This window comes from Passer domesticus, chromosome 1, assembly GCF_036417665.1.
Source record: "Passer domesticus isolate bPasDom1 chromosome 1, bPasDom1.hap1, whole genome shotgun sequence".
Classification (NCBI taxonomy): Eukaryota; Metazoa; Chordata; class Aves; order Passeriformes; family Passeridae; genus Passer; species Passer domesticus.
Window position 1 is genome coordinate 779554 of NC_087474.1, and position 25543 is coordinate 805096.

The following is a 25543-nucleotide window of genomic DNA, read 5'->3' on the forward strand; positions in this document are numbered from 1 at the left end:
GTGCAAGGAACAGTGCCACTGACAGGAGAGAGCAGGACAGCTGGAGAGGAGGGACAGTGACTCAAAATGGAAACGTTTTCCTTCATCTCCCCCAGAGAAAAGTGTGAAAGCAAACTCACTTTCCCATTGGGCTGTTTGGGGACCCCCTCTTTTGCTGCCACTTTGGGAGCCACTTTAGTGCCCGCGCTGGGCTCAGAGCTGGGCGCGGCGGCGGCTGACTCTGGCCTTTTCTCTACCTTCCCCTGGATGGAGACAAAGGGATGATTTCAACCAGCACAAGCATAAATGTGGGCAGGAGCAGGGAACACGGCTGGACACAACTCCTTGCGTGCCCAGGAGAGGTGACACCAAGGGCACAGAGCAAGGAGTCACTTCTCAAAAAGCTCCTGGTGCCCTTCCTCGGGATCCAGGCCACCCCAGGACAATGATCCTGCCAAAAAAAACCCAACCAAATCCCTGGGGAGCCCAAGAGCAGAGCAGCTCCTTCACGTGGAGGAGGTCTGGGAGGTGAGGACACCCAGGGCTGGTCTGGGGCTCTGAGGGCTCTGCTGGACACACACCCCGAGCTCCCAGCTCAGATTCCCACCCAGCACACTGCCCTCAGCCTTGGAGCTCAGCAGCTCCTTCAGTTTTTATCTACCAAAAGGCAGGTGCACCCAGAGGGTCCGGCTGAGCAGAAAACCAAAGGAAAATTTACAGGTTTCATAAAAATTTAGCAACTACCCGAGGATATCCATTGTTTTGCTAGTTTAGATGCAGGGAAGTGCAGCAGGACCTGCATTTTTGGGGGTGGCTCAGCATAAATCTTGTATTTCACTAACCTGAAGACCAGTGAACAAAAAAAACCCAACACTACAACAATTCTCAGACTCTAAAAACAGCTCAGTGTAAATAAGCCTACAAAAAGGACAATTTGCTTAACAAGGCAATTGTTAGGATTTAATAACTCCATGAAAATATTTAGAAAATCGAGGGCAGTGCAATTAAATGCAAATGAAAGTCCCCTGAGCTGCTGCAGAGCCAGGAGACTGCTGACTCTGAGGATAAATCCATGCTGTATCGATGCTGTCTGGGACACACACCACCCAGCCAGGAGTGCCCTTGACTTTAATGTGCCTGAGAGCAGATTAAAGCTCTCCCAGCATGGAACGTGCTCCCTTGGCAGCAGATTAAAGTTCTGGGCCGGGTTATTCAGCACCACAGAGCTGCAGCAAAGAGAATGGAAAGATCTGTGTCCCACTGGGGGGGAGTCAGAGCCCTCTGGCTGCTGCTGGCACACGTGGCCAGGCCAAGGCTGGGCTTACACAACAGCTAAGCAGGGCTCTGGGTCTGCACGGCCACGGGCTGCAGGTGGATCCACCTCTGTCCCTTCCATGGGACGTGCTGACGGTGGAAGTGCCACCTAAGGGCATTAAAAGGCAGTGAGAACCCCAGGTTTCATCTCTGCTGATGGTTGTCCAGCACTACCCTCTCCTCATGCCCACCATGAGGGGTCCCAAAAGACTCAGCTTCGGGCCTGATGAGCTGGGCATGGGGAAGGAGCTGTGCAACCCACATTTCCCTCACCCTAGTGCACTATTCCACCTTCTGTACCGCTCCTTAAGGGCAAAGGGCTGGGCTATGGACAGGACTGAGGTGGCACAGGGTTTGTGTGCCAGGCCCGGGGCTGGGGTGGATGCCGCGCTCTGCCCCAGCAGGACCCAGCGAGAAGCAGTGAGGACACAGCCACCAGCCCAGCAGAGCCCGGCGCAGCGGGGCAGAGCAGGGCTCACCTTTCCCCCGCCGGGCTGGTGCTTGATGTTGTCCGTGGAGCCGATCTTGGAGCGCACGTTGCGCAGGTCGGGCCCGGCGGCGCTGGCCGGGCGCGGCGCTCGCGGCGCGGCTGCGGCGCTGCCTCTGCTGCCCACGGCCTTGCCCGGCGCTTTCTTGGCGTCTGCCGACACCGTGGAGGCCGCGGCGGCTTTGGGGGCCGTGCCTTTGGGCTTGGGCCGGCTGGTGGCCGCGGCGGGCACGCTGGAGGCCGTGGTGGAAGGAGTGGTGGCGCTGCTCTTGGGGACGCTGCCGGGAGCGCTCTTGGGGCGGCTGGAATCTGCTGGGGGATGGCAGGGGTGAGGCTCGGGTACAGGAATTGCCTTGGTCACACAAGCCCAGCACTCAAAGATCAGCTTGTCCCAGCCCTGCCATGGCAGGGACACCTCCCCTGTCCCAGGTGCTCCATGTCCCATCCAGCCCGGCCTGGGACACCCCTGTCCCCCGAGATGTACAGGGACCCCTTAATGACCCCAGCCCCAGACAAAGGGGATTTGATTCAGATTGAGGAAACAGCCTCAGGCTGTGCCAGGAGAGGTTCAGGTGGATATTGGGAATATCCCTTCCTGGAAAGGGCTGCCCAGGGCACGGAATCCCCACGGCTGGAGGGATGTGACACCCATGTGGATGTGGCACTGGGGACAGGGTCAGGGGTGGCCTTGGCAGTGCTGGGGACAGGTGGGCTCGTTGGCCTTGCAGGGTGTTCCCAGATGGACTTCCCTGAGCCCAGGTGAGGAGGGAAGGGAGCAGTTACCTGAGGGAGACTTTGCAGGGGGTTTCTTGGCATCTGCCGGCTTCGTGTCTGTCTTGATGGCTGCCAACACAAACACAGCGGTCAGGGGAGATCCCTGCAGCCTTCCAGCCTGGAAGCAGCCCAGGACTGACTGCTCTGTGTGAGCACCTGCCTGGGCAGCTCCTGCTGCCACCAGAACCCCCTTGTTTTTGGCAGCCAAAGCACCAATCCATGTCAAGGGATCCTCGCTTGGTGACACCACACACCTGCATTTTGTTCCTCCTCACATTAACTTCCTGAATCTGACAGCACTCACCAGGAGTATTTTAATTCTGCCACATCTTAATTTCTTAAAAAAAAAACCCCAATCAAGCGAAAAAACCCACCCCAGAACATTTCCTTTCTTTGCAAAGCATCAAAAGCAGCCCCGCATTTGTCCTTGCCCAACCTTGCTCTCACTGCCAGACCAGTCCTGCCCTGTGCCAATTTTCTTGCACAGGAGTTATTGCACATATTTTGGCTCCTATTTTAATTGTATAAACCCAAAAATCAATCCCTAAACTGAGCTGCCTTTGGGCAAAGCCCAACGATCATGACCTGATTACACTGCACAGAGGACACTCTAAACCAGGGATGCAGCCACACTTCTCCAGGCAGGAGAAAACCAAACACCAGACTGATCAAGGCAAAACCCACAGACTGAAAAACAGAAACGGGACTTTATTTTATGGAATCTTTGATCATGAAATGGTAGGGTTTTTACTATTAGTGATGAGCACGTTTGGGTAAAATCTGCTTAATTTCAACAGCCAAAGGAAGGCAACATTGGAAAGAAATAATAAATGGAAAAGACCCAAGTTAGAAATTATGAAAACCCTCATTTTTTAATATTTAATTCCCATTAAGTCTCAGATTTTTAGATACACTCCAGCAGCTGTCAGGGTCCTTTATGGGATATCAATACCAAAAAGACCAAGGGGAAGAGGCAGATAACTACAGGCCAAGTTAGTCTGGATCATTCCACCCTGACTTTGCTAAAAGCATTCAATTAAACACCCCAGATAAGATTCCAGCTAATGAGGTGAAACCCATTTGGATAATTTAATAAGGCCTAAAGGATGGATACATAATTAATAGCAAACACTTCAAACAAGGGGCTGGCAAACCAACCTAATTTCATTCCTCGAGACCACAACTTTAATTGGGGAAACTGCACGGACAGAACAGCCTTAGGTCTGTGTAAAAGGCAGAGGAACATTATGTTACATTAATATACAGAGATGGTTTCTCTGCTGGGGTCGGGGGGAGCCAAATGCTGAACACTTGTGTTTGTACAAAGGTGAGGTGCTGAAAAGCCAGACAGAGCCCCTGGGACAAGGGTCTGTGTGACAGACTTTGATCTGTGCCTGATCTGAAGGGCTGAGCGTGGTTGTGTACAAACATTAGAGTCATTTCCACAGGGAACGGGGCAAAAACTATGAAGAAATAAAATTAAAAATCAAAATATCAAGCCCCACATAACCCATGGGTCTCCTTTATTAGAAAAAATGACTGACCTGAAAATACCTGCAAAAGTGGAACTATATAATGTCAAACTGGCCTTTACAGAGACATTTCATGTGAGACAATGACTGAAACTTGATGGTACTGAGTGCCTGGCACGAGAAAAGCACCAGCAGCTGTCCTGAAAGAGCATCTTCAGCCACAAACACCATCTCCACCCCAAACTTATTCTCTGGGTCAACACTGTGTTGTGAGAAACTAAATCCATGGAATCACCACGGCTGGAAAAGCCCTGCCAGACCATCCAGTACAGCTGTTCCCCACCACTGACCATGTCCCCCAGTGCCACATCCCCGTGGCTCTGAAATCTCTCTGGGGATGGGGACTCCACCACTGCCCTGCTCAGCCCATTCCCAGGCCTGACCACCCTTTCCATGAGGAACATTCCCAAAATCCACGCTGAGCCTGCCCTGGCCCAGCCTGAGGCTGTTCCCTCTCCTCCTGTCCCTGTTCCCTGGAGCTGTCCCCTCCTCTAAAGGAGCTGATCAGAGCTGTGACCCCAAGAGCTCCAGGTGTCCCCAGCCACATCTCACCCAAACCAAACCACACCAAACCCAACCCAACCCAACCCAACCCAACCCAACCCAACCCAACCCAACCAAACCAAACCAAATAAAACCAAACCAAACCCAACCAAACCAAACCCAACCCAACCAAACCAAACCAAACCCAACCAAACCCAACCAAACCAAACCCAACCAAACCAAACCCAATGAAACCCAACCCAACCCAACCCAACCCTGAGCACTGGACTCTCCGTGGTTCCCTTGAGACCCCAGGGCACCTTCCACCCTCTGTCCCACCCCTGCTCCCACCTCACCCACAACAGGAGCCCCTGCTCTTCCCATTCCTGCCTTCCCTGTGCCTTTCCAGATCCAGATTTCTCAGCCTCCCCATGGAGTCCCTCCAGCTGACCTCATCCTCCCTCACCCAGGGCCTGTGCTCTGGCAGGGTCCCACCAGGTTCCTGGTGCCACAGCCCCTTGCCCTGCCCCTCCTGCCTCCTGGAACAGCTCCCTGCAGCTCTGCATGGCTGCCTCCATCTCCTTTCAGAGGGCAGCAGCAAACACTGCTTTGTTTGTGGCTCACTTTGGGCAGCAGCAATGAGCACAACTCATTAGAACAGACCCTGCATTCCCGGGCTCCTGTTTGCCTCCAAGACCACACAAAATGAGTTTCACTCACAAAATGAGTTTGTCAAACAGGATATGTGGCTCTTGGAACGTGCAACACCTTCTCTACACTTGATTAATTGGATTTTCTGATTTTCCCCCACAGCATAAAGTCTGGGATGTCCATCAGGCCAACTCCATCCAGCACAGCTAAAACATGACAATTCTTTTGGGAAAGCTGGGATATGAATCCATGCTTTGGGATTCAAACTGGTCTGTGTCATTTTACACTTTCATTGACAAATTTTGCCACAGAGGCCCAGTCATTTGAAAAGACTTGAGAAGACTTGACTATAATCTTATCTGATGTTAAATCTCTCAAGCTCCATTAAAAGGAGTGTGAACAGTGTTAGTTTATTTAAAACACTGCTCAGGTTTCCTGTGGAACTCATGGCAAGTTCCCTCTTTAGCAGCAGTACGAGTGGGACACAATTTTTGAATTAAGCTGATGTGATTTCAGCTCCAAATTCTTCCCCTCCACTTCTGCTCAACCCTTTTGGATTTCACACACCAGTTCAGGTGTTTCAAAGATTTGCTTTCCTGAGCTTTTATTTAGTGTTTATTCTGTTCCTATGGCAAAATACAGAGGGAGTAGAATGCCCACTCTTAAATCAAGTGTGTCCAGTAATTGCATTAACCCTGGATCACACAGAGCTGATGGAGGTTGGCCCTGAAGAGAATTTGGAAGAGGAAGCCCTGGAGAGAAGAACACTTGAGAAGATCACACAGAGCTGATGAGGTTGGCCCTGAAGGGAATTTGGAAGAGGAAGCCCTGGAGAGAAGAACACTTGAGAAGATCACACAGAGCTGATGAGGTTGGCCCTGAAGGGAATTTGGAAGAGGAAGCCCTGGAGAGAAGATCACTTGAGAAGATCACACAGAGCTGATGGAGGTTGGCCCTGAAGGGAATTTGGAAGAGGAAGCCCTGGAGAGAAGAACACTTGAGCTACTGTCAGAACCCAGGCCGTGATGGAGTGGCCTGTGAACACTCCCAGAGGTGGGGACTCACCAGCTGTGCCAGGGCCTTTCCCAGGAGGAATAATCCCAGTATCCACCTGAGGCTGCCCTGCCCAGCCCGAGGCCGTTCCCTCTCCTGCTGTCCCTGCTCCCCCAGCTGTCCCCTCCTGCCAGGAGCTGTGCAGAGCCCCCGGTGCCAGGTTATCCCCCGGGAAGGAAGGAGGGAGCACTCACAGGTCGGCCTCTTGGGAGGAGTGGCCGCCGTGGTTTTGGCAGCGGCCGCTGCCGTCACCGGCGACGGCGCCGTGGTCCGGGGAGCAGCAGAGGAGCTCCTGGAAGGGGTTTTGGGAGCCGTGGAGGAGGCAGGCTTGGACAGGGAGGTTCTCTTCTCCGCGGGCTTCGCATCCGCGACCTGAAACGGAGCGGGCGGCGTCAGAGCGGCCACAACAGCACCGGCAAACCCCACTCAGCGCCAGGAGAGGCTGAAAGGAACGGGAATTGCTGGAATTCCTCAGCACTTAATGAAGCCTGGCACTGCTGGAAGGTTGTAATGCAATTAAAATATAATTGAGACGTGCAGAAGTGGTGGTGTGGAGGGCAGGACACGGAGCACGGACCCTGCGCAGGAGCAGCTCCCAGCCGGGGCTGGCTCAGCTTTGGTGTGTGGGGCCTCTCCAGCTGGGAAGGAGGTTTTGATTTCTGGATAAAATGGAACCAGCAGAACACCAGGAATGCTCCTGGGAAGGATTCCCACCCTCCAGGAGCAGCAGTGCTCCCTAAGCTGCAATTTGTTTAAACAGTGGGGACAGGAGAATCGGGTGTCCATGGCTCATCCCTCACTGGGAAAACTCTTTCCTGCTGTCCCTGGTCAGGCACTTGTTTGTCAACTGCCTGATCTCTGAGGTATGAAAATACTGAATTAATGCATGGAAATAAATATTATTTTAGCAAAAAGATACAAAAACTTGAACTAAACCAAAGCTGCCAGCTCAGAGAAAAGTGCAGTTTTACACCTGGCCTTTCATTTGCCTTCTGTTATTTTTAGTTACTTATAAAAGACACTCAAATGCATTAATTTGAGCTTAATACAGCAGGAGTGGTGGTGTTGAGCCATCAATGAAAGCTTCTGAAATAGATTTTGATGTTCCCTTTTTAACCTGAATTCCCCTACTCTGTAAGATCACAATTTAACACAGGGATCATTCAAGGGACACCTCCCATTCCTAACACATGGGCATTCCCTGCTTATCTGGAAGATGCAACACTGTCCATGAATCCTCTCCTTTGGGGAGTTACAAACCTCCAGAGTTTTGTAAGTGTTATCAGTCCTTTCTGGGCAGTTCTGCAGTGATCCCACATCATAAAATGACAACTGGTGGGAAAATGAGGAGTGTTCACATGGATTTGTTTTTCTTCAATATTCATATCAAATGTCTCCAGTCAGATTTCCCATGTTCTTGTCTGGATTTAGGAGCTGTACACAGAAGGAATTCCTGGCTGGGAGGTGGGGAGGGACTGGGATGGAATTCCCAGAGCAGCTGGGGCTGCCCCTGGATCCCTGGCAGTGCCCAGGCCAGGCTGGACAGGGCTTGGATCACCCTGGGACAGTGGGAGGTGTCCCTGCCATGGCAGGGGTGGGATGGGATGGGATAATGGGATGGGATGGGATGATGGGATGGGATGGGATAATGGGATGGGATGGGATGGGATGGGATGGGATGGGATGGGATGGGACGGGACGGGATGGGATGGGATGGGATGGATGGGATGATGGGATGGGATGGGATGGGATGGGATAATGGGATGGGAAGGGATAATGGGATGGGATGGGATGGGATGGGATGGGATAATGGGATGGGATGGGATGAGATAATGGGATGGGATGGGATAATGGGATGGGATGGGATAATGGGATGGGATGGGATGGGATGGGATGGATGGGATGGGATGGGATGGGATGGGATGGGATGGGATGGGATGATGGGATGGGATGGGATGGGATGGGATGGGATGGGATGGGATGGGATGGGATGGGATGGGATGATGGGATGATGGGATGGGCTTTAAGGTCCCTCCCAACCCAACCCAGCCTGGCATCCCTGACTCACGGCAGCTCATCAGGGCCATCTCAGCACCACACTCAGGTTTAATTCTCCCCCGTGGTCACACAGCTCAGTGCCAGGCACACGATGCCATCCCTGGGAAGCTGCTCCCAGCACCCTGCAGCTCCCAGCACACGGAGTGATCCCACCTAGCACAGGAGCTCTGCCCTGCCCAGGCAGTTCTTACCTTTGGTTTAGTCTCTTTTGGAGTGAGGGTGGAGGGACGGGTGCTGCTGGTGCCGGGGCGTTTGGAGGTGGTGCCTGGAGCAGGAGCTGCACTGGGGCTCGTGGGCTTTTTGTTTGTGCCCGGGGCGGCCGAGCTGGGCCGCTTGGGGCTGCTGCTGGCCGAGGGCTTGGCTCTCGCTGCCGCCGCCTTGGCAGTGGAGGAGGATGCAGCAGGCTTTAGGGTTGGGCCAAAAAGCAAAATCCGGGGTAAAACCAAAGAAATACAACAAAAAACAGCGCATTGTAAACCAAAACAGTGAGCTGCAACAACAGAAAAGTGGTATCTTAAAGGAAACTAATAATAATAATAGTAATAATAATAATAATAATAATAATAATAATAATAATAATAATAATAAGCTTTCTGTTTTCTGAGTGCAACAAAGACCACAATGCAGCAGCCTCTGGGGCTGTGGGGTGGGGGGGGTTCTGCCATTCAATTCCAAACCAACAGGATTTATTTCAGCAGCATGGAAGGCAACAGAAGGAATGGCTGGTAAAGCTGGATTAGTAATTGGGTGCTCCTGGCATCCAGGGCTACGTGCAATCCACAGGCCGTGGCTTTGCAATTATGGGCACGCAGGGATTGAGAGCTCCAAATCCCCTGGGATCAGCTCCCGTGGTCACACGGGCAGGGCCTCGAGGGGACAGAGCCCCCGGCCCCCCCAGCCCTGCTGGGGACACTGGGGGACTCTTGGGAGCTCTGAGAGCACAGCTCCAGAGCCAGAGGGGCTCTGCGTGCACAGAAACCAGCAACTCACAGAGTATGGCTGAGCACAGGGGGTGCTACACGTTTACTACGTGTTTACTACATGTTTACTACTGCTACAAACGCTGCTCCAGCCAGGGAATTCACTGGGATGAAGTTTCCACACTTTGATCCAGGTTTGCCATGGGCTGGGCCCTTGGGTTTGCTGCAGGGACAGGGCTCCCAGGGGCAGCTCAGAAAACAGAACTGGCACAGCTGAGGAAGCAGAAAAGCTGGAAGTGAACGCCCTGGAAGCAGAGATGGCAGCAGGGAACAGCTCCTACCTTGCTCTTCTTCTCGGGGCTGGGGGGCAGCTCCTTGTTGGGAGGAGCTGTGATGTCGTTCCCACTCACGGCCTCGGCTGCCTTGGCCTCCTCTGCCTTGGCTGGGGGAAGGAAGGGACATTTGTAAGTTTAGGCTTATTTTTTTTTTAAAGATATGTTTTTTAGTTTACTGTTATTCCACACAGCAGCAGCAGGAGACAGAACTGACACAGCACAGGTTGGTGTTAGTGGAAAAGTCCCTAAACCCCAGAATAGCTGCAGGAAGAAAGATTTTCCCTGCAACAGGACAGGTTCATCCAGGGGCTGATAGATTCCAAATTCTCACATTATCCCAGTGGGAAAAGCCAGACAGCAGATGAAGGAAACCTGTGGTTTACTTTAAATAGCAAATCTCATCTTTTAAGTTGTTACAGGAAATTGTTGGAACGTTCATGGTGAAGTCCTGACCTCTTCCAGGTTTTACACTCATCCTGGAGTGGGGTTCTGTTCCCAGCTGTCCCTGTTGTTACAGCTGCTCCTGCCCAGCCTTCCTTCTGCCCACATCCACAGCTGGGGCCTCAGTGAGCAGGGAGGGCTCCAGCAGCCAGAGGGAGCAACAGGAAAGGTCACACAGGGCACAGGTGCCACTTCCAGGCCCTGGAGCTGCTGCAGGGCTGGAGCCAGGCTGGGAGAGCTGGGAATGCTCCCCTGGAGAGGAGAAGCTCCAGGGAGAGCTCAGAGCCCTGGCAGGGCCTGAAGGGGCTCCAGGAGAGCTGCAGAGGGACTGGGGACAAGGATGGAGGGACAGGACACAGGGAATGGCTTTGGCTGAAGGAAGGTACACTTTGATTGTTTATTAAGAGGAAATTCTTCCCTGTGAGGCCCTGGCACAGGTGCCCAGAGCAGCTGGGGCTGCCCCTGGATCCCTGGCAGTGCCCAAGGACAGGGCTTGGAGCAGCCTGGGACAGTGGGAGGTGTCCCTGCCATGGCAGGGTGGCACTGCTTGGTCCTCAATGCCTCCTTCCATCCAAGCCATCCCAAGGCTCCCACGAGAGCAGGGACATGGAGATCCCATTCTGGCAGACAGGAGCACACTGGCCCCTCACTGGAGCTGTGTTACAGCACAGAGCTCAGGGCCAGCTCCAAGAAGTGCCAGATTTCCCAGTGATTGTTCCTTCTGGCCATTGTCACCCGGGCTGTGACACTGGCTGGGGACAGGGCACACACCCAGGCTGCTCCTGAGGGGCAGGAGAGCAGCACCCCCTCCTTGTGTCCTCTGAGACCCCAGAACACAAACCAGCACCAGCACTGCCCTCCAACCCAACAAATCATTCATTTAGGAGCAGTTTCCCCACGTTTTCTCCCCAAATCCCTGAAATCCCACGGCAGCCAAGCAGCAGCTTCCTTACAAATCCCTTCCAAGCTCTCCTTCCCCAGGGTGCAGCTGCACATCCACCCTGCCCCGGGCTGGATCCTGCCAGGATGCTGTGCCAAGAGCCCAGCAGAAATTCCTGCATCTCCCCTGTCATCTGGGGATTCAAATCCAGCCTCATCCGTGTTGGACGCTGCTTTTTATAACCCTGCAGCAGATTGTGACAAGGCCAGGGTAAGGATTCCAGCAGTAAACAGCCTGTTCTCCACATCTTTTGGAAATTAGTTTCTATTCCCTGTTTTCCTGCTCGTCAGACTTGACAGGGGTGTCTCACAGGATGGCCAGGAAAATAAAATCACCCCGTGCCTCCCTCCCACCAGAGTATGGGGTTGTTTTTTTTACGTTCTGACTCCAGGGTAAGCTCAGGATAAGCCTTTTCCCCCCCTGAATTGGTTTAACCCCTTCCTACCCATCTGGCATTCCAGCTTTGCAGCACTGGGCTGAGCATCTTGGGCACATGAAAGAGAATTGTGAAGGAAAACCAGCAAAATGCAGAGGCTGAACACCTGCTTTAATGCAAAACGCTCAGGAATTGTGTCTGTTCACCTGGAAACCCTGTTTGTATTGCAGCTGATCTGTACTGGCTCCTCTCCACCTGATTCATTTCAACAATCCTTTCTCTCCTCCTGGTTTCACCTGTCAGTTCCATCCCCAGCAATGCCAGCAGCAGCAGTTGTCAGCAGTTCCCTCTCCTGAAAAACAACTCCTGCCCATTCCCTTCTCTCTGCTTCCCTGCTTCCTTTGGAATCCTACCAGTCTCAAATATCCCCCACATCAAGGTGACTTCCAGCTGGGAAAAGCTGCTGTCATTAATTATTTCAGCTAATTCAGCACCAACATTAAACCTCTGGCTGATGAGGGGTTGCAGCACCCATAACAAGAATTCCCAGGATCAGGGAGTGCTCCTCAAATCCTGCAACACCCAAAAATTCAGGATCTGAACTCCAGCAGCTTCCATGTTTCTGAACCAATGGCGACAAGAATTTCATGTTATTTCATGTTGCTTAATAAAAGGTGAATAAAAACCAGGACAGGACACAGGGAATGGCTTCCCACTGCCACAGGGCAGGGATGGATGGGATCTTGGGAAGGAATTGTGTGGTGAGGGCCTAGAATAGAACTCCAGAGCAGCTGTGGCTGCCCCTGGATCCCTGGCAGTGCCCAGGCCAGGCTGGACAGGGCTGGGAACACCCTGGGACAGTGGGAGGTGTCCCTGCCATGGCAGGGGTGGCACTGGATGGGCTTTAAGGTCCCTCCAAACTAAACAATTCCATGCTTTCATCATTATTATTACTATTACTATTATTACTATTATTATTATTATTAAAATTCAGGGGAACTGGGTAGAGACCCTGCCTGCTTGAGGGGCCATAACTCAGGCTCCATCTCTCAGAGACTCTGACATTCCAGGACACACAACCCTGCCCCATCCCCCAGGGATTACAGGAGGAGAGGTTTGGGGTTTAACATTCATTTGTCCTGTTCTCATCAGGACATTTGCTCTCATTCATGGTTTAATTACGAGGGTGTTCTCAGAGCACAGAACTGGGACCATTTCCTAGTTACAGGCAAATATGAGGAAAAGCTGCCAAACCTTAATCAAATTTGTTCATTAGGCTGCAAGAATTATTTAGGAGACTTTTCAGTTTGCTTGCTCCCCCAAGCACAGCCAGAAGCCCCTGGAAGAGGTTTGGGAGGCATTTTGTTGGAGCTGCTGTGCCCTGAGCTGGCTCCGTGCTCTGGCTGAGTCAGCAGCAGCAGGGAAGCACTCCCAAGGGAAAGGGGCTTCAAGGAGACAGGGAAGGACATTCCCATCTGCCATCCTCCATGGATCCCCCCAGGCACAGCCCTGCCAGCAGCAGCTGCTCTCCACACTGGTGGCAGGGCCTCCATCCTCATCCTCAGCCCTCACCACTCCTGTTCCTAACGGGGAAAATCACAATTTTTGGGATGTCCCAACAGTTTCCAAGAGCAGCACTGCAAGAAATGATTCCTACCATGCTTCCTATCATGATTCCTATCAAAAAATGATGCCTATCACTTTTCCTATCATGATTCCTTTCAAGAAATGATTCCTACCACTTTTCCTATCATGATTCCTACCAAGAAATGATTCCTACCACTTTTCCTATCATGATTCCTATCAAGAAATGATTCCTACCACTTTTCCTATCAAGAAATTATTCCTACCACTTTTCCTATCATGATTCCTATCAAGAAATGATTCCTACCATTTTTCCTATTATGATTCCTATCAAGAAATGATGCCCATCACTTTTCCTATCATGACTCCTATCAAGAAATGATTCCTATCGTTTTTCCTATTATGATTCCTATCAAGAAATGATTCCTACCACTTTTCCTATCATGATTCCTACCAAGAAATGATTCCTACCACTTTTCCTATCATGATTCCTATCAAGAAATGGATCCTATAATTTTTCCTATCATGATTCCTACCAAGAAATGGATCCTATCACTTTTCCTATCTTGATTCCTATCAAGAAATGATGCCTATCACTTTTCCTATCATGATTCCTATCAAGAAATGATGCCTATCATTTTTCCTGTCATGATTCCTATCAAGAAATGAATCCTGTGTGAGGTTGGCCAACCCAACCCTGAGCTGTGGCACACTCAGCCATAACCACCCACAGAGCCCAAAGCACCAAACCCATGTCTGGCAGAGCCCCACTAAAGCCAACAAGTTAAAAAGGCTGATTTTAAGATAAATTTGTCTCCAGAATCCTGGTACTTGCCATGGCTGGACGAAGGACCCAGTGGACAACACCAAGTGGGGTTTGGATAGAACTGGAGTCAGAGGGAACAGGACTCAGAATAAATCAGCAGTGGTGATTTTTCAGAATAAATAGTAATGAGGAGAGCCAGCCTGGGCTGGTGACACACACGGGGCAGGGACAGCTCTGCAGGGACATCAGCCCCACCTGGGGGCTGTGGCAGCCACCTGGAATGGGAACTGGGGCCTGAGGAGACTCTGAGTGTGTTTTATCCTCAAACTGCCTTCTCTGCTCACTGCCCCTCTCCTGGTGGCTCCTCCCCCAGCTGAGGAACCTTTGGAAGAGACAAAGCCTGGCAGAACACGGCCAAAGGTGAGGCAATGGCTTTCAGAGCCTTTTCCCCCAAAGAACAGAGAGTAGATCAGCTCCTTTATCAGCTGTGCGAAGGCCAAAGGTGTCCCCAAGCTCAAGATAGAGCAGTCTGTCCCTAATTTCCCTAAAACTTGCCCAAGCTCAGTTTGGACACTGAGTTTCTCTCCAAGGGTTCCTGCCCAGCAGCTCAGCAGAACATCCCCAGGAGCCCCTGAGCACATCCTGCAAGTCAACCAAGGGATTGCTGAGGCTGGAAAAGCCTCTCAGACCAGAGTCCAACTGTCCCCAGCACTGCCCCATGTCCCCCAGGGCCACATCCACTGGGCTTTTAACCCCCTCCAAGGCAGGGACTGCAGCCCTGCCTGGGCAGCTGTGCCAGGGCTGGAGAGCCCTTTGGGGAGGAAGTGGGAATGGTTTCCACTGCCAGAGGCAGGGATGGATGGGATACTGGGAATGAATTGCCCCTGGGAGGGTGGGCAGGCCCTGGCACAGGTGCCCAGAGTAGTGGGACTGCCCCTGGATCCCTGGCAGTGCCCAAGGCCAGGCTGGACAGGGCTGGGAACAGCCTGGGACACTGGGAGGTGTCCCTGCCATGGCAGGGGGAAGAATTAAACTGAATGCCATCCTGGACCCCTGTGGCCTCAGCTCCAGCTGCAGGGACACCCCTCAGGTGACACGGGGACACTGAGCAGGAAACCCTGCTGGAGGAGCCCAAAGAGGCTCCAAAGTCTCCATCCAAGGGAGGGACACACCTGGATGGGCCTGGAACAGCCCCCTCTGCTTGCACAAGGCTTTGGGCCAGGGTTAAACCAGTCCAGCCTAAGTGACTCCTGTCCCAGCTGCAGAGGGGGTGCCCACCATGCCCACAACTCCTCCAGAGGGGGTGCCCACCATGCCCACAATTCCTCCAAGGGATTCCTGAAGCCAAATCCTGGCTATGGGTAACTAGAAATAGAATTCTTAACCAGAAGGAGGAAAAAAACCCATCCCATCCACTCCTGGAGAACACATCTGTGCCCATCCTGTGAACTGCAGTCTGGAAGCACCTGCCTGTCCAACAGCCTCTGAGCACAGGCAGCCTTGGAGGAACAGGACAAGGCAGGCTGGAGGGGGTGAGGGGAGCTCACTTACCCCAATCCCCCCTCCAGCTACACCTGACTGCCCAGGGGCTGTTCAGCCTTACTCTGAGCACCTCCAGCAATGGGGATTCCACAGCTGGGAGCTTCTGCTCCTATATCTGATCACCCTCCTGGTACAAAAAAAAAAAAAAAAAAAAAGCTAAAATCTCACAGTTCCCAAATTCCTGGCAGAAGCTGTTTTACAGCTCTGCTGAAATCTCTCACCAGTCACCCAGCATGGTTTGCTTTCAGCTGCTGCTGTTATTTTCGTTTGCTGACCCATATTCCTCTCCTGGAAAGGCAGAACTGTCTCCTGTGTTTCACAGCTCCCCTGCCACTGATGACTTCTCAGACACAACCACAACCTCCTCCCTCCCCACGTTCCCTCCTCCAGGCTCAGGAGTCTCCTTTGGCCACTGCCTGTGTCAGCTCCCCCAGGATGAGTTATTTATCACAGCTCTCATTCCAGGGGGACCAGGTGTGCAGGGAGACACAAAGGCAAGCACATGGCATCATGGAATGCCAGGATGGTTTGGGATGGAGACACCCCAAAGATCATCAACCCCCTGCCACGGCAGGGACACCTCCCACTGTCCCAGGCTGATCCTGGATCCCTGTCCAGCCTGGCCTGGGCACTGCCAGGGATCCAGGGGCAGCCCCAGCTGCTCCGGGCACCTCCCCACCCTCACAACAAGGAATTTATTCCATTTATCTTCACCTGACCTTTCTCTCTTTCAAACACCAGGATTTATGAATCGACAGAGTTTTTTTTTCTTTTGTTCTCTCTCTTTTTGGATTCCCACAAGTCCCTGTGCTGGAGGAAAGCCACACAGAAGCTTCCTTATGGCACCTCCACCCTCCAGATCCAGCGCAGAGTCCCAGCTGGTGTGAGGTGGTGCTGAGCTGAGCCAGGAGGGAGCAAACACAAACCTTCAGTTTTGAGTAACAGCTCTCACAAAAGCTGCAACTCCGTGTGAAAAACCCAAACAGGCACAAAAGCTGAAAAGCTTTGCTGTTTGTATTCCCTGAAGAAGTAAAATGAGGCAACAGCCCTGACAGAAATGCAGCCAGGAGGATGTTTTTGAAGTTAAACCCTGTTACTGCACTGGTTTATAAATCACAGAGCTCAGGAGCAATGCTGTGAGCAGCTCAACACCAACCAGCAGCTTAGGAAAGAGCAAGCATTCCCAAAAATCCATCTCCATGCCAAAAGAAGACCCTGGTAGAAGCTGTCTTGGGCTCCTCTCAAAAGGCCTGAAGTGTTCCTGGTTCCTGGCCCATGGCAGGCAAAGGCTGGATCTGCAACCCCATCCTGCTTTTTGGGACTGTGGCTCCTCGTGTCCCACCCAGAGGGTGCTGGGCCCTGCCCAGGCTCCCCAGGGAATGGGAACATTCCCAACCCTGCCAGAGCCCCAGGAGAGTTTGGACAGCACTCCCAGGGATCCAGGCTGGGATTTTGGGGTGTCTGTGATCAATGATCCTGTGGGTCCCTCCCAGCTCAGCTTATTCCACATTTTTCTATGATTCCTTTTCCCTCTCATACAGATTTCCATGGATGTTTGGGGCTGTATCCCCCAGTGCTGTCCCCCCAGCTGTCCCTCTGGCTCTGTGGCAGTCCCTGTGTCACCTGCCCTGCCCACAGCTGCAGCCCAACGTGAACCAGGCCAGGCATCATCCCCAGATCCCCAGCCAGGGATATTTAGCAGGCTAAGCTCAACTAAAACATCATTCAATGAAACAGCTCCATAATTCTCATCGGGATTAGAGTCATCAGCTGAAAATCCATTAAGAGAAATAGATTAAGCAATAAGGCAATGACCATCCTTGTCTTTACTCTCCCTCTTGAATGTAAACAAGCCCTGGAACAAAACCTGCTCATGTGGAACCAGAGAGAGGCACCAGCTCCCTCCTCATCCCTCAGCTCCTTCCTCATCCTTCAGCTCCTTCCTCATCCCTCAGCTCCCTCCTCATCCCTCAGCTCCCTCCTCATCCCTCAGCTCCTTCCTCATCCCTCAGCTCCCTCCTCATCCCTCAGCTCCTTCCTCATCCCTCAGCTCCTTCCTCATCCCTCAGCTCCCTCCTCATCCCTCAGCTCCCTCCTCATCCCTCAGCTCCTTCCTCATCCCTCAGCTCCCTCCTCATCCCTCAGCACCCCAAAGGAGCAGCTGCATCCCAAAACCCAGCCTCAAATAAAGCCTTTTTGTCTAAGGCTCTTCAGAAAAGTATCTACAAGTACAACAAATCTTGGTTTGAACAGAAATACAGCCCTGAGCTGCTTCCTCCTCCTTGGAAAAGGCAGAATCAACATCTCCTGCTTGACCCAAGTGCAGAGGGCTCAGCATTTTATTTGGCAACAAATGCAACTCAGTCAATATTTACATTTTCCCTCGTTATCAAGAACTGAGAATAAATCAGATGTCCTCTTTGCCTGCATTTGTAAACCTAAGGCTCCAGGACTGTTAAGACTATTTGTAGCCCAGCAAGGGAAATCCCAAATCAGAACAACCTGAAGTGCCTCCCACGTTTATCCAAGAGGGCACAAACTGGAATTATGAGGCTGCTCTGAGTAACAGCTCCCATCACAGTGACCCAGCAGCAAAACCACTCCTGAACTGCAGCTGCCTTAGGCAGGACATGCAGTGAGGAGCAGGCAAGAAACAGGGCCCAAATTCCAGTTTCAGGCTGGCCCTGAAGCTGCTCTGAATGTTGGTGGAACCTCAGAGAATCTCCAGGTGGCCACCTGAGCTTGGGCAGTGCTTGAGCCAGGGGACAAGGGGATTCACAAGGTATTTTCATGGAATTCAGAGATTCCCAGACTTATTTGGGTTGGGAGGGACCTTAAAGAACACCCAGTGCCACCCCTGCCATGGCAGGGACACCTCCCACTGTCCCAGGCTGCTCCCAGCCCCATCCAGCCTGGCCTGGGGCACTGCCAGGGATCCAGGGGCAGCCACAGCTGCTCTGGGAATTCTTTCCCCACCCTCCCAGCCAGGAATCCCTTCCCAATCTCCCATCCATCCCTGCCCTCTGGCAGTGGAACCATTCCCTGTGTCCTGTTCCTCCTTTGCCCAAAGGCTGTTCAGTGTCTGAAGGTATAAAACTGTCCCACACTGTTCCAAATGTAAAATAAAGACAGTCCTGCCTTGGAACACTCAAGCACAAAGGTGTCACTACTGATCCACTGAATTCCAGGGAGGTTCCCCAGCATCCCCCAGTGCCAAGCAGGCACAGAGCAGCTGCAGTCCCTCTGTCCTTCCTCCCCTGTTACAAACACCATTCCCTGTGCCCCCACACCACCACTGCAGTGTTGGTTTTTTTACTAGGCTGACATTCCCAACCCCAGCACTAACTTAAATCAGTGCAAACCTCAGGCCAGGGCTCTCACACCCTCTGTTGCTGGCAGTTCTGGATTCTGTAGTCATCTAAACCACAGTGTTCTGCTGAAAAATAATCCTTCAGGAGATTGGAAGTTAGGCTGGACTTTATGGAGTATAAAAAACATGAGATGGAAACCCAGGATGGTTTCCTGCTGCAAAATGAGCTGATGTTGGATGTGACAGACCCAGCCTGCAATTCCTGGTGTTCCAGAGCAGGAAACATTTCAGGGAGATGCCCAGGAAGGGAGAGAAGGCAGAAGGTGCAGGCAGTGCTGACAGACATCACGCTGCTGGAGGTGACACTGGGTACAAATAAATGCCAATAAATCACACAACACTCGGGTGTCAAACCTGTCCTCAGTGCTGGGAACAGCAGGGCCCCTTGTCCAGGGAGATTTGGTTCCTGAGGGAGCTGGGCAGGTCCTGGGGCTCAGCTCTGATCAGGACTAATCTGCAGCCAGCATCTCCTGGCTGAAAATACCCACCCTGGGCATGTGAGGGGCTGGAGAGGGAGTGCCTTGGGGGCAGTTTTTGAAAGGAAATTAAACTGAAATTAAACTAAATGTGCTATCACCAGATGGGCTTTAAGGTCCCTTCCAATCAAACCACCCTGGGATCCTGTGATCACACCAACACCCACCTGTCTGCAAGGAAGAAAAGTTTTATGTACAATTCTACTAATTGTTTCTATTAAAAGAACACAAGAGGAGCAGATATTTAGCAAAAAATCCCATAACCCTGGGTGGGAAGAACTAAGGAAGTCTGCTTTAAGTGGAGATATCATACAAGTGATTTGGATCAGGCTGCACAATTCTTTTTAGGCTGATAAAAGGTGCAAGTGACAGAATTTGTTACCCCAGGTGTGAACAGACAGAGCAGGCAGGAAAAGAGAGGGGTTAACAAAAAGCAGGAAAAGCCCCTTTCTGCCAGATCAAATGGATGCACTGAGCACTCTGCCTGGGGAGGGGATGGAGAGCTGCAAGGTGAGGTGAGATGAGGCAGGGAGGCTGCTCAGGATCTCAGGACAGAAACTGAGAGTGAATGAAAAGCACAGGAGGGGTTCAGCACCAGCTCCACCTTCCAGCCAGCCCTGCCTGCTGGGCAGTTATTTTTGCTATAACCACCTTTCTGCTGATTAACAAGGGAGAGGGAAAAATCCTCAGCACAGAAAGTTGGAAAGCTTTTCAGGAACATCTGAGGAATACCTGCCTGGTTTGTCTTGCATTCTGAAAATCCTCTAAACTGCACATATAGAAAACATTTAGTTGCATGCAGTGCTTTGTTTGCTCCCAGAAAAGGATAAACCCAGAGATTAAAAGAGTAAAAACTACGAAGAGTAGAAAATAAGTTTTCAAATTCTATGATACTGATGCCTGTGAGAGCTCTGCCAGCTCAGTTATCTCTGTATCAGCTCACCCAGACCTGTGATTGCAAGGACCACAAACAAGCTTTCATAATAAAGATTGCAAGAGCCAAATTTTAAACCAAATGCTAAAAAACCCTTGGCAATCTGAATAAACCATCTGCAAAACACAACCCAGCCAGAACACTGGGAGCACTCCCATCTCAGTGACCTTTCCATCACTGATGCTCAGCCCCTCTGGGGAAAACATGTCAATCCACTTCAGATGAGGTTTTAAATGTTTCGTCTGATTTAAAGATCCCACAGAGCTGGGCTTTCAAACAGCTGCCCCTTGAGCTGGACAGAACTCACCAGCCAAGCCAAACTGGGGGTCCCAGCTGCCCAAAATATGAAATATGAATTGTTGCTGATTTGTCTTGTAGTGAAACCTTGGTGTCAAGGGCAGGTGTCAGCAAATCCCACCAGCCCAAAAAACTGGGACGTGGAAAGTGTCACCAAACACCATCACCCCAAAAAAACTGGGACATGGAAAGTATCACCAAACAACATCACCCCAAAAAATCTGGGACATGGAAAGTGTCAGCAAACACCATCACCCCAAAAAATCTGGGACATGGAAAGTGTCAGCAAACACCATCACCCCAAAAAAGCTGGGACATGGAAAGTGTCAGCAAACACCATCACCCCAAAAAATCTGGGACATGGAAAGTGTCAGCAAACACCATCACCCCAAAAAAGCTGGGACATGGAAAGTGTCAGCAAACCCCTAAAACTGTGACATGAAAGGTGTCATCAAACCCCAAAAACCCTGGTGCATGAAAGACGTCAGCAAACTCCCAAAAATCTGTGACATCAAAGGTGATGGCAAGCCCCTTCACCCCGAGATCTCTGACATGAAAGGTGTGCACAAATACATCATTTTTGGGTTTTTCTGCTCCACATTTGCTGCCGATATCTCTTTACTGCTGCCATGTTTCAGTTCCCAGGACAACTGATGACCCTGTCATGTTTAAGTACAAATCCAAGCCCAGGTGAGCACGGAACATGAGGGTCTGACCTGAGCCCAAGGGACCATCCCAGGTGTCCTGTCCAACCTTGGCTCGAGCCAGGAGCTCCCTGTGACCCCCACAGGGCAGCCAGTGGCTCCCCCCTGCCTGCCAGGAGCTGACAGCTCTGCTCAGGCTCCAAGGAGCCAGGGCCACCCGAGCTTGTTAAAATCTGTCCCTCGAGCCAGCTGTGAGGAACCAGGGAATACTGAGAGGATGGAAAGGAAAAATCTCCCCATCCTCAACATCCCAGGATCCCTGGAAGTGTCCAAGGCCAGGCTGGATGGGACTTGGAGCAACCTGGGATAGGGGAAGGTGTCCCTGCCATGGCAGGGGTGGCACTTTGAGGTGCCTCCAACCCAGCCCATCCTGGGATCCTGGGGTTCAGTGGCACATCACAGAGGGGAGTTTGTACCACCCAAACCTTGTTCCACAGCTGCCCAAACATGAGATTGGGACCTGAAGCATCTAGAGAATTAACAGAGGAAGCAGAACTCTCATTAGGCCCAGCAGTGGTGAGTGACTGCTGGCTGGAGGGCCATGCCTGAGTGGCCAGGGGGTGTCACTCACACACCACAAAGCCACAGGAGAGCAAACCCACGGCTGTGGGAGCACAGCCAGCCCCTCGGGGACTGCCCTGCCCCGCTCAGAGAGCTCAGCTCACCCCAAGAGTTTTGGGGCTCCACCTGAGGAGCGGCACACCTGAGTTTCACCCTCCCCTCCCTCGACAGCGTGACACTTTCCATTTTACATCAGCCCTCCCAGGGGCTGACAAACCAGCTGGCGACAAAAGGATGCAAAAATTCTCTTGTACATCTTTTGTCTTTATCCCCTGACACATTTTCTCTCCTCTCGTTAATGCGGGTGACAGACAAAGCACAAACACCGTTGTCGCATCCAAAATCTGGGAAAAAAGCAGGTTTATTGCTGGCTGGGGCTGGCAAGGGGGACACAGAGATGCTGTTCCAGGCGGGAGAACAAAGATTAACTACTCTTCTCACAGATTTTAAATCCGGGAAGAGTGACCTCATACACCACAGCACCATTGAAACAACAAACCCCACAGAATACAACAAGCTGCTATTGACCCTTGGAATGGGAACGGCTCCATTCAAACGGGGCGTTTGGGAAAGAGCTTCCAGAAAGTGACAGGGAAATTCCACTTTGAATTTCAGCACCGGGAAGAGCTTAACTCCATAAATCATTGCATCCATCACTCTAGTGCTCCCCTCAAACCGAGTGCCAGAAGCTTACGGGAAAAGCACAATCTGCAGATTTTTTTTGGCGGGGGCTGAAAGGGTTTAACTTTGCTGTCACCCTGCTCTCACAATACAGCTCGTGATCTGGGGTACCTCTGCTCCGGGGAGGTGTGGCAGGAGGGTACCCAGGGGGGACCGGTGGGGACCCCTGTGGATGCCACGGACCTAAAAATCCATGGCTCAAGTTTAGGATCCCGACAAGCCATTCACGGCTGCCGCTGCACCAGGCGCTGAGCAACCAGCCAGGCAATTAATTTCCCCTTTTCCCCTCCATTTCTATCTGCACAGACCCATCCTTTGTTCTGCCTGCTCCCAGGTGCACCCTCTGAAGTCACTCGGCACTTCCCAGCTCCTGTCCGCTCCCTGCCCGGAGAGGTAAAAATCACTAACATACCATCACGTGGCAGATCTCCTTGCTTGGGAGCCGGAGAGCTCTGCACATTGCTGACCTCGGTTTCTTTCCTCTCCGGAGGAGCCGTTTTGCCGGGCTCCAGCTCGGCGCCTTTGCCTTTGGGAGCATCGAGCCCCGGCGCTCCATCGCCGCCGTCCCCCTTGTCCCTCTTGCCCGCCGCCTCCTGCCGCTCTTTGTCCTGGCTGCCGAGCTCGGGGATCTGCTCCAGCTTGCTGTGGAACACGCTCGGGCTGCCCAGCTCTTTCTTGAGGGAGTTGTTGCCGTTGCACTCCTCCCGCTTCTTGGCGGCCGGCTCCTCCCGCGCCGGGGCCGGGGGCTGCGCGCCGGGGCCGGGGCTCGGCGGCGCCGCGGCCGCCTGCTCCTCCGCCACCGTCAGCGACCTCTTCATCGTGGGGCTGCGGCTCTGGGTCAGGCTGCTGCTAGGAGAGAGCAGCCCAGTGGCGACGTCTTCTCTAAGCACCGGCTCAGGGTATTTATCGGCCAGGTTAAGGGTTAGGGGCACCGACAAGTGAGAGCACTCTGACATCGCACGCCTCATCGCCTTCCTCTGGTGGGCAGCCCTGGCCAGCAAACTGCCCTCAGAGCCCAGCTGCTCGTCCATCTCCTCCTCCTCCTCCATCTCGGGGCTCTCGCTCGGCTCGCTGCTTTTGGACTCGTCCTGGGCCAGCTCCACGGTGGTGGTCGGCGGGGCCGCTTTGGCTGCGGGAGCGGGGCAGGAGAGCCCGCTCTGCCCGTAGCTCTCGTTCAGCACCCCCAGGACACAATAGCCGGGGGCTCCATCTTTTTTCACGGCCGCTTCTTTAGACCCCGAGTCGTTGGGCAGCACGGGCTGGAAATTGGGGTTCCAGACGCTGATTTCCTGCTCCTTCATGTATTTGCCGGCATCGCTCTCCGGCACGGAGAGATGGGGCAGCTTCGGCTCCGGCTGGCACTTGGTCTCCATCCCAGCCTTACCCACGGCTTTCTCCTGGTCGGTGATGGCTTCATTCTTACCCAGCCCAGGAGCGGCTTTTTCGGCTCCTGCCTGTCCCACGCGGAAATCGGTCGCTTTAGGGTTCCCGAAGTTGCCTTCAGCAGAAGGAAAGGTTTCCGAAATCAGGGACCAGCTCTCAAGGTGACCTGCAGCCGCCTGGTATTTCTTGCCCGGCACCTCAAATTCTCTTTTGTCTTTCTGAGCTATTTTTAGCTCTTTGTCCAGTTTTCCCTCGAAGAAGCAGAGCTTGTCCTCATCCGTGAAACCGGCGTTCTTAACGAGCCCGTCCTTAATCGGTCCCCCCGAGTTCACGCTCAAACCAATCTCGTTAAGCTTCCCCTCGGTCCTCTGCCACTCGAACTCGGTTTTGCCGAAGTCTTTCGGGGACTCCATGCGGCGGAAGGCGGCCGGGAAGCTCTCGGGGCTCTGGCCCTTGCCCAGCGGGCTGTACTCGGGCTGCTGGTTGGAGAGGGACATCGCGGCGGCTCCGCTGCAGCGCTCGGCGCGCCGGGCTCGCTGCCGTGACGACACGGCGTGGCCCCGGTGTTCGTGACAAACCCCGTCCTCCCCACCCCCTGCGCCGTCGCCTTCGCTTACTGCAGGCAGCCACTAGTTCGAAAGAAAGCGGCAGGTTGCGTCCTTTTGTGGAGAATCCTCGGGAATTCGCTTGGGGAAGGAGAGCGCCCGGCCCCGGGCTGAGGTTGCCGTGGGTTTAATCGGCTCAGGGGAAGGGTTTTACTGTCAGCAGCTTTTGGGGGGTCCCGACACGTTTGGGGGAGTTTTGGCCTCTTCTTTTGCTCTGCCGTGATCGATGCTTTGATCGGTATCAATTGCTGCTGATGAGGCATTCCAAGAACAGGCAGGAGCCAAGGTCAGCGATTTCCCTGCAAACCGAACCCAAGCACGGCCCCCCCAGCCCAGCCCCAAGAGCACAGTGCAGAATGAGCCCTTTCAGCACAAGGGCTTTGTTTGCTGTGAATTTTAATATATTCTTCTGGAGTCAACAGAGATCACAAGTCCTGCTGTAATGAGGATTTCACAATTCACAAACCGGATCGCCCCGTAAGCAAGAGGACAAAGCTGAAAAGGATGGGATGGGATGGGATGTGTTTGGAAAGGTCCTGGAGTCTCAAATGCAGCAAGATTCATTTTCATTATATTTTTTTGAACATGAACATATCTTACAGTATTTTTAGGCGATTTAAAGATGCCACATATCTGTGTTTTGAAGCAGCTGCCTCTTTGGGTCCACAGAATCTGCCAGACATGCCAGACATGTGCCCCAGCTGACAAAAATATGAACTTCATTGCCTGTTGTCCTGGTGCAGGTGGATTTTTTCTGTCACCCTTCACCCACACCAGCACTGCACACTTTGTGTTGATCCATCCCAACCCAGCCCCAACAGCTCTGATGTGCCCTCCTCAGCCACCTCTTCAGCTCCTTCACCTGGGAGTTGTGATTTGGACACCACTCCCCTGGTTAAACTGGGCTGCAGGCTGCTCAGAGGCTGCATTAGCACCAAACTGCAGATTCAGCTTTTAATCTTAAGTGTCTGGTGCAGCTTAATCCTTGACTGAGGCAGATTTTGCTCTCTGAACCAGGGTCACAGCACACAAACCATCCCGGGTATCGCCACGCTCCGCTCTGGAGAAAATGTCCTTAGAGCTCATGGAAAAGGCCTCCCCTGCTCCAGTTGAACTGAAAGAAATGTATTTTTATACCCAGAGCCTGCAAGTTCCACTACGCCCCCTGAATTGAACCTGCTGTGAGAAATGCTACAATCCACACATTTATCTGCTTGTATTTAAGCTTGGGATTTAAGGCACTGCTATATTTAAAAACAATGACTAAGGAACTGTAAGTTATATGAATCTTTCCTGA

The 25543-nt window shown here is 52.5% G+C and overlaps 1 protein-coding gene across 8 annotated transcripts in view; it reads right to left on the bottom strand.

The window, feature by feature from the left end:
- MAP4 (microtubule associated protein 4) overlaps positions 1–25543 on the bottom strand; it is a 148400-nt gene that overhangs the window by 14490 nt on the left and 108367 nt on the right. For 2 of the 8 annotated variants that reach the window (XM_064410333.1, XM_064410258.1), the window contains exons 13-18: positions 9593–9693; positions 8523–8735; positions 6468–6645; positions 2564–2623; positions 1773–2092; positions 120–242 (exon numbers count right to left, since the gene is read on the bottom strand). In XM_064410333.1, coding sequence (XP_064266403.1) covers positions 120–242; positions 1773–2092; positions 2564–2623; positions 6468–6645; positions 8523–8735; positions 9593–9693 — 995 coding nt within the window. Of the gene's footprint in view, positions 1–119; positions 243–1772; positions 2093–2563; positions 2624–6467; positions 6646–8522; positions 8736–9592; positions 9694–22670; positions 24565–25543 lie in introns of those variants that run through there. The other 6 variants (XM_064410645.1, XM_064410498.1, XM_064410745.1 and 3 more) reach the window with 5 other exon arrangements.